This window comes from Suncus etruscus, chromosome 9 (genome assembly GCF_024139225.1).
Source record: "Suncus etruscus isolate mSunEtr1 chromosome 9, mSunEtr1.pri.cur, whole genome shotgun sequence".
In the NCBI taxonomy this organism is placed as follows: domain Eukaryota; kingdom Metazoa; phylum Chordata; class Mammalia; order Eulipotyphla; family Soricidae; genus Suncus; species Suncus etruscus.
This window is the reverse complement of record NC_064856.1, coordinates 11,556,971-11,565,853: the sequence shown is the minus strand read 5'-3', so window position 1 is coordinate 11,565,853 and position 8,883 is coordinate 11,556,971. Positions and strand designations below refer to the sequence as shown.

The 8,883-nt window shown below is 49.0% G+C and overlaps 1 protein-coding gene across 1 annotated transcript in view; it reads left to right on the top strand.

The window, feature by feature from the left end:
- Positions 1–6,458: 6,458 nt before the first annotated feature.
- REM1 (RRAD and GEM like GTPase 1) overlaps positions 6,459–8,883 on the top strand; it is a 9,801-nt gene continuing 7,376 nt past the window's right edge. Inside the window, exons 1-2 of the mRNA XM_049779336.1 lie at positions 6,459–6,798; positions 8,250–8,332. Of these exons, the coding sequence (XP_049635293.1) occupies positions 6,459–6,798; positions 8,250–8,332 (423 nt within the window). The remainder of the gene's footprint in view (positions 6,799–8,249; positions 8,333–8,883) is intronic.

The window sequence follows — 8,883 nt, the reverse complement described above, 5'->3', positions numbered from 1 at the left end:
TTCTCCTCAGAGTCATTATCCTCCTCCTGCTTCCCCCTTTCTTGGTGTTGCTCTTGACTGAAAAGACCTGCCTTTTACTAGGATGGCGTGCAGGTCTCTGCACAAACACACTCTATACAGACCTAGAAGTTTTGTGGCTGGACAGGTGGATCAATGTGCTAAGCAATGACTTTGCATGTGTGAGGCCCAGGTTGAGGCCTCATCACCTCATGGTCCCCTGAGCACCATCTGGAGTAATCCCTGAGCACCAATGGGCATGACACTCAAAACAAGGAAACAAAAAAGATAAATAAATATATTTATGTCCCTAGGGGAGGAAGAGATAGGTGAATACCAAAACAGGACTAGCTTCAGTTGATAATTGCTGGAATGAGACGATGAATACATGAGAAAGAGGCTTGGGAATTATATTATTTTTCACTGTTTGAATTTTTTCTAAAATAAGATGGAGCTGGAGCAATAATAATACAGTGAGGGTAGGGTGCTTTCCTTATATGCAGGCAACACAGGTGATCCCTGGCATCCCATATGATGATTCCTGGTTCCCAAGAACCACCAGGAGTGACTCCTGATTGCAGAGTCAGGAATAACCCTGATCATTACTGAGTAGCCAAATAATAACAGCAACAATAAAATAATAATAATAATAATAATTGCTTTTATGAATACTCAGCTTTACATTTTTCCTAGTTGGCATAATTTTTCTAAAAATGTTTAACTTGGGGCCGGAAAGATAGCATGGAGGTAAGGTGTTTGCCTTGCATGCAGAAGGTCGGTGGTTTGAATCCCGGTGTCCCATATGGTCCCCTGAGTCTGCCAGGAGCGATTTCCAAGAGTAAAGCCAGGAGTAACTCCTGAGCGCTGCCGGTGTGAACCCCCCATAAATATTTTTTTTTAACTTGCCTTATTCTTAAACTCTCTGCTTTTAAGTCCATCTGAAATTTCCTGAATTAAAAGTCAAAAAGACAGGGCCAAAGCAATAGTATAGTAGGTAGGGCGTTTGCCTTGCACATGGCCAACCTGCATTCGATCCCCAACATCCAATTTAGTTCCCTGAGCACTGTCAGGAGTAATTCTTGAGTGCAGAGCCAGAAATAACCCCTGAACTCTGTATGACCCCAAACCCAAAAAATTAAAAATAAATAAAAATAAAAATTTTTAAGTTGAAAAGACAAACCCCAGCAGAAGCCTTCCCTGATTGCACCCAGGGACTCTCCTGTCCCCCTCATCCCACCCACCCCAATACACATAATACTTTAGCTCCTGGCCCTACTTTTATTCTCTTTAGCTCAGAACACCTCTGGCTTAATCTACATAGATTTGGAGATTTTTCTGTTGCCAGTGGCTAAAACATCAGCTCTGGAGAGCTCATTTTCTTCCACTGCTGGGTCCCCACCCCAGCCTTTGTCATAGAGCCTTACCATGCCAAAAAATGCTTTTTAGATAAAAAGCTTTTGGGAAAAGCTCATTTTAAGGCTTAGGGTCACTGATCAACATGCTGTAAAGCTGCCCAGTAGATCAATGATGCAGTTACAACTCACTTGTGTGCATTCACAGGCACTCACACACTCTCACATACAACTCATATACTCACACATATCACATTTACATGCCTAATATACACACAGACACTCACTCTCTCATGCACACACATATCACCTACACATTACTAAACACCATGTACATGCATGCACAAATACTCATAAACATGTGAACATATCACATATACATATACACATCTGCATACACTCACTAGCTCACTTACGCATGGAATCTTCTCTAGAGGCACATGACCCAGGGCCAGGAAAATCATCATAAGCAGAAAAGGCTATGTCATGGCCTCGGGAGAGAGCATAGGAGTCACACAGGCGAGGTGGCACTGCCTTTGCCTCTGGTATGGAGCTGCAGGTCTAGGTAAGAGTGTATTGGGCCCAGAGAGATAGCACAGGGGCGTTTGCCTTGCAAGCAGCCGATCCAGGACCAGAGGTGGTTGGTTCAAATCCCAGTGTCCCATATGGTCCCCCATGCCTGCCAGGAGCTATTTCTGAGCAGACAGCCAGGAGTGACCCCTGAGCACCACTGGGTGTGGCCCAAAAACCAAAAAAAAAGAGTGTGGACAGCAGGCAAGCTAAGTGGCAGGGTAAAGCCAGTGGTCCCAAGAATGTGGCTGAAGCTCAGCCAGCTCTGTGGGGAGCTGGTCAGCCACAAAGGGGGGTTTACCATGTTCTGAGTCAGGAACAGCCATGGCCTGGAACAATGTCAGGGAGCTCGGACTGCTACAAGGCCTTAGCTTGAAAGAATCATCAGCTTCTCCCTCTCATCACCTAGGTAACTTGGACATGCTATCATCCTCTCTGGGCCAAGACTAGTATCTAGAAAATGATAAGTTCAAGCTCTTCAATGTTTCCCTTCATGAACCTCAGAGGATGGGAACAGGACTCACAATGAGAATTCAAAAAGGAATTGGGTCTTTAAAAGGATATTGAAAATGAGAAGATAAATGGTTCCTACCTCACAAAGGGCTTTGCTGCCTACTCCACAAAGAACTGAAATAGCACAGTAGTTCCTGGAGTGGGGTATTCAGACCAGCACACAACAGCAGTACCTGATACTTGTCAGAAATGCATGTTGTCAGGGCCCAAGAGATAGTACAGTGAGCACTTACCTTGCATGCAGCCAATCCAGACTTAATCCTTAGCATCCCTTATGATCCTCCAAGCACTATCAGGAGTCAATCCTAAGTGCAGAGCTACAAGAGACCCCTGAGCATCATTGGGTATGGCCCCCAAATGAACAAACAACAACAAAAGCACATTCTCATGCTCTACCCAACCCTACTGAAGGAAAAGGCTGAGAGTGGGTTTTAGCAAGCTCCAGTGTCCTTATTTAGCCCTTGCAAGGAATTTTCATGTACTATGAAATTTTGAGAGTCCTGGAGATACACAAGCATCTATGCAGACTCTTGGAAGATGAGTCAGGGCGAGGCAGTTCCAGGCAATAGGAATACAATATACCTGAGACAGTGAGCCTTGGCCAGAGTGAGGGGTATATTGGGCAGAGATTAACAATGAGCCAGAAGAGGACAGAAACTAGGACTGAACAGGCCCTGACAAATTTAGGCTTCTGTAGAGCAGATTAAGTTTGTGGTAAATGAAGAAGCAGAAATCCAAAGCAGGAAAACTATTTGACTAAAATCCCACTGCAATGAAGAGGGATGGGACTGAAGCCACGTCATAAGCCACGTCATAGCCTTCCTCCTGGACAATGTAAGATGCTGTGCATACCACACAGTCCATCTTGTGGGTGGGAAAAGATGCTTAGAGGGCCAAGCAGAGGCAGAAGGCAGACATGGGGGTTGGGCATGGGGGGTGAGGCTTCTACCTCTAGTCTGCTGTCAACCCAACTGCTGGAGGAATTGCTCTGAGTTACAATCCCTCAGCCATGACAATAAGCCCACCCATAGGTACAACCTGCTCTCCATAACCGTCCACAGACAAAGCATCACTACTCAGTACCTTATAGTAAGAACCCTCCTCCAAAAGATACTATGATGGGCTCAAATCACCACTTCCAGGAGCCAGAGAGATTGTACAGTGGGTAGGGGCTTGTCTTGCATGCAGTTGACATGGGTGTTATCCTCAAATGCACCCCTGAGCGTGCCAGGTGTAATCACGAAGCACAATCAGGAATAAGCCCCAAAACCTAGATAGGTACACAAAAATTATAAAATGAGATAAATTCCCCAATTTCTTCTACCAAGCTCACAAAGTCTCTTTCTCCTCCTACATACCCACCTGGAGCAATTTGTTGTTGTTTCTGCTGCTATTGTAATGCCATCATTGTGAAGAAAAGGCAAACAGCCCTGAAGTTCACAGGCAGTAGAAAATCAGATCTGCCCATCTGAAAGGGAAGGAAGAAAAGGAAGGAAGGAAGGAAGGAAGGAAGGAGGAAGGAAGAAAGAAAGAAAGAGAAGGAAGGAAGGAGGAAGGAAGAAAGGAAAGGAAGGAAAGGAAAGGATGGAAAGGGAAGGGAAGAAAGGAGGAAGGAAGAAGAAAGAAAAAGAAAGAAGAAAGAAAGAAAGAAAGAAAGAAAGAAAGAAAGAAAGAAAGAAAGAAAGAAAGAAAGAAAGAAAGAAAGAAAGAAAGAAAGAAAGAAAGAAAGAAAGAAAGAAAGAAAGGAAGGAAGGAAGGAAGGAAGGAAGGAAGGAAGGAAGGAAGGAGGAAGGAAGGAGGAAGGAAGGAAGAAAGGAAGAAGGAAGGAAGGAAAGAGAAAGAAGGAAGGAAGGAGGAAGGAAGGAAGGAAGGAAAAAAGGAAGAAAGAAAGAAAAAAGAGAAGGAAAAAAGAAAGAAGGAAGGAAGGAGGAAGGAAGGGAGAAAGGAAAAAAGGAAGGACGGAAGGAAGGATGGAAGGAAAGATGGAAGGAAGAAGGAAGGAAGGAAGGAAGGAAGGAAGGAAGGAAGGAAGGAAGGAAGGAAGGAAGGAAGGAAGGAAGGAAGGAAGGAAGGAAAAGAAAAAGAAGAGTTCCCCTGAGTAGAGTCAGGAGTAACCCCGAATGTTGTCGGATGTGACCCAAAATTAAAATATATATATAGGGCCCGGAGAGATAGCTCAGCGGCGTTTGCCTTGCAAGCAGCCGATCCAGGACCAAAGGTGGTTGGTTCGAATCCCGGTGTCCCATATGGTCCCCCGTGCCTGCCAGGAGCTATTTCTGAGCAGACAGCCAGGAGTAACCCCTGAGCATCGCCGGGTGTGGCCCAAAAAACCAAAAAAAAAAAAAAAAAAAAAAAAAAATATATATATATATATATACTTTTATATATAATATATATAAATATATTTTTTTATTTAAAGTTACAAAAGGAATGATGTCCAGACCATCCTAGGCAGGACACAAGTGGCCGGAACATGTGTCAGAAACGAATACAGTCATTCTGCGATGCCCAGGGCCTTCTCCCTTCGACAAGAGTGCTAGACCTTGGTGAATCTGTGAATGAATGGATCTGTGATGTCAGAAGATGCTCAGAACTCTCCACTGGGGACACCCTGGACTCAGGCCTCCCCTCTAGCCATCTCATCTCCCCGCATTCAACTCTTGGCAAACCAGTGTCTCAACCAAGTGGGCCTCAGGATCCCCTTACCCAGAGGTGGAAGGAAGGCAGGGGTTCTTGAACCCGCTTCCAGTACTTGCAGAATGTCCTCTCGACGCTTGGACACCCCAAGAATGTGGACATTTTGTTCCCCACAAGTGGCTTATTTATCTAAGAGGGTAAAAGTTGGTGCTGGACTCAAGAGCCAGAAATTCAGAATTTAATCCCTTCTCTCTCGCCCTCCAGCCCTGCCCTGCGCAGCTGGCCCAGACCTCTGGGCGGGGACCCCAAGACTGCCCTAACGGGGCGGGGCGGCACCCGGCTGGAGGCGGCGGGGTCTCGCGGGGCTCCTCCTCCAGCAGGGCGACTGGGGCGGCGGGGCGGGACCGGCCCAAGGGGCTGGAGCCGAGACCGTGGGACACCCTAAAAGCACCGGGGCGGCTGCGGGGACCCTGGACCCCTCCCCACGCCCAGGTAAAGGCCCGAACTTGGTGGAGTTGGGACGGAGTTCGCCCGGCGCTTGCAAAGCCTTGAGGATGGGGGACTGTCCCCTTCTGCGCAGCTGGGCGAGGGGACCCTGAACCCCGCTTGTCCGTGCAGGCAGGCTTTGCAATCTGGGGGTGCAGGAGGGGAGGCGTGGGGAGCCCGGAGGAGGGTCGGGGAGGGTCTTAGAGCCTGGGCGCCGCACATTTGCGTTCCCAAGCTTTGAGGCTTTTCTACCCGGCCCCCGATCGATCACCAAACTTGGGGCCCTGCTGCGCGCACCCCAGCCCACCCCCGGCCCGCGGTACCAGTTGGAGGCAGCGGCCGCTCCTGAATTTTTCACGCAGGGGGCGGGCCGGACACTCGTTCCCCTGACAGCGGGGTGCTCGGGTTACCGCCCAGGGAACCCCCCAGAAAACCCTGGCCCCGGGGAGGGTCGGCCAAGCCCAACCTGCCTCTTCCTCGGGTGAAATGGTCTAAGGTGGGAGATGGCACCCACCCAACTCCCCTCCAAGGACCCCCAACTGTGCGAGCCATTTGGTGACTCCTGTTTGGAAAAGAAGTCCCGGGACTGGGACAGACAGGCCCCAGGCAGAGAGAAAAAGGGCCTTGGGGTGCACTCCAGCTAACTGCTTTCCCCCTATTGCAGCCTGCTGCCTGTTCACGCTGGACCTAAAGCAGAAACTTCCACTGGCCCCACATATTTGAGCCGGGAGTGGGGTGGGATGGGGTGGGGTGAGGACCTCCAGACTGGCATCTAAACAGCTGGCCAGGACTTGAAGGAGCTCAGGGTAATTCACCATTCTTTGGCCCTTGTTCGCAGGAAGAAAGGAGGAAGGAAGGAAAGAAGCAGGAAGAAGGGAACAAGCAAAGCCCCCCTTCTCAAGGATGACACTCAACACCCAGCAAGAAGCAAAGACTTCCCTCCAGAGGCGAGCCAGCACCCCACTGCCACTGTCCTCCCGGGGTCACCGGCCTGCCCTCCTGAGCCCCAGGCCTTCCACGAAGTCCCAGCATCCCCGGCTGGGTCAATCCGTTTCTCTCAATCCTCCTGCCCGGCAACCCTCTCCAGCCCCCAACAGCTGGTCCTCTGAATCCAGTGACTCGGAAGGCTCCTGGGAAGCCCTCTACCGCGTGGTGCTGCTTGGAGATCCGGGGGTCGGGAAGACCAGCCTGGCTAGCCTCTTTGCAGGAAAGCAAGACAGGGAGCTCCAGGAACAGCTGGGAGGTAAGACCCTGTGGGCCAGTTGGGAGTGGACAAGACAGTGAAAGCCCAGGCATCAGGGTCCTTTCGACTGCCAAGTGCCACTGTGCAAAGCATGGGCTGTTCCACTTTTTTTTTTATTTTAGTGGTATAACAAATTTAATTCAAATTTGACACTCTGAAAACAGTAGGCAAAAAAAAAAAATCCTGGGGCTGGAGAGATAGCATGGAGGTAGGGCCTTTGTCTTGCATGCAGAAGGATGGTGGTTCAAATCCGGGCATCCCATATGGTTCCCCGAGACTGCCAGAAGCAATTTCTGAGCATAGAGCCAGGAGTAACCCCTAAGCGCTGCCGGGTGTGACCCAAAAACAAAACAAAAACAAACGAACAAAAGAAACCTTCAAGAGCTCTTTGTGAATTTACAACAGAGTATAATATATTACTGGGCTGGAGTGTAGCGCAGCTGTAGGGTGTTTGCCTTGCATGTAACTGGCCTAGGACGGACTGTGGTTCGATCCCCCAGCATCCCTTATGGTCTCCCAAGCCAGGAGCGATTTCTGAGTGCATAGCCAGGAATTATCCCTGAGCATCACCGGGTTTGGCCCCCGCTCAAAAAATAATACATCACTGACCAGTTTTACAACTGCTTCAAAGATGCACAGGAGAGCAATGAGAGACAAACACTATCCACGTCAACCTGACAGCGAAGGGTACCCCATAGGGTAGTATTCAGGGGGCAGCAAGACAGTAGCCTATGGGAAGGGATATCTTGAGTAATAAATGAGAATCCTGCCAATGTCTTGTGGGTAGAAGGTGCATGATGGAGAAGCAATTCTGAGTTCCATGAGTCTTACATGTAAAGAAAATGGTGGCTTCCATCCTGTTCAGAAATATCCAGACCTGACTCTCCCCCTGTGCCTGAATCCCCCTCCTCCCCATCCCAATTCTTCCAAGGCTATCATCACCTGCAGCAGAACTAAAATCCTGCTCCAGAAGACTCCAGGTTCTAGAACTTGAATTCCTTTATTCCCAAGAGATACATGGAACTTATAGTTGTCCTGGATTTCTGGGTGATGAGGGATGGGAAGAGGAAAATGAAGATGGGTTCCTGAAGCACTGACTTAAAGGCCATAGGATGAGGATGGAGGGTTAGACTCTAAGAGTGAGAGCCTAAAGGAGAGGTCTGTAGCAGTACATGTAGCAGATGGAGAAACTGAGGCCTTGAGAATACATGAATGCCAGAAACATACACAAAGGAGAATTCCCAGTTCAATGTTATTCCTACCCACCCCACTCTCAGCCAATCAAGCTCTAACACCTATTACACACCAGGTACTGAATTGGCATCTCATCTGGGGATATGAGGCTTTTTGTAACCAACCCAGAGATACAGAGCTAAAGGAAGGCGTGGGGTCCACCCTTTGCCCAGGCCTGCACCTCCCGCCCTGAGTTCTGGCTCTTTCCTCACTTGCAGAAGACGTGTACGAGAGGACCCTCACAGTGGATGGAGAGGACACCACGCTGGTGGTCATGGACACCTGGGAGGCTGAAAAACTGGTAGGGAATAGCAGGGAGAAAAGCAGAAGAGAACTGATCCTCTTCACAGGCACCCTCCCCTTCTTAGACAATATAGAGCAAGGACTGGGCAGGGGCCATTCTCAGCACCCCAAAAACCTAGTGCTCCTAATCAGCCTTTCCAAACAAAAGTCTCATATGCCTGAGGTCGGAGCAATAGCACAACAGCTAAGGCACTTCCCTTGCATGCTTCTAACCAAGGTTCGGTCCCCAACATCCCAAGGCAGCTAGGAGTGATCCCTGAGTGCAGAGTCAGGAGTAACCCCTGAGCACTGCTGGACATGTCCAAACAAACAAAGCCTCTACCCTGACACTTTTGTCCTACTCTGCTGATCTCTTCCCTGCAGCCATTCCAGGATCCCAGGATCCGCTTCTCCTGCTGCTCACCTCCCCCTATCAGCACCCTCAACCCATTCCACCCATCTACATCTACGTTGTACAGAAAAAGGAACACAGGACTTGGAACTTCCTTTTTCTTACCAGTTGTGTGGTAGGTGATTTGGACAAATCACCTACCCTTTCCCCACTCACTG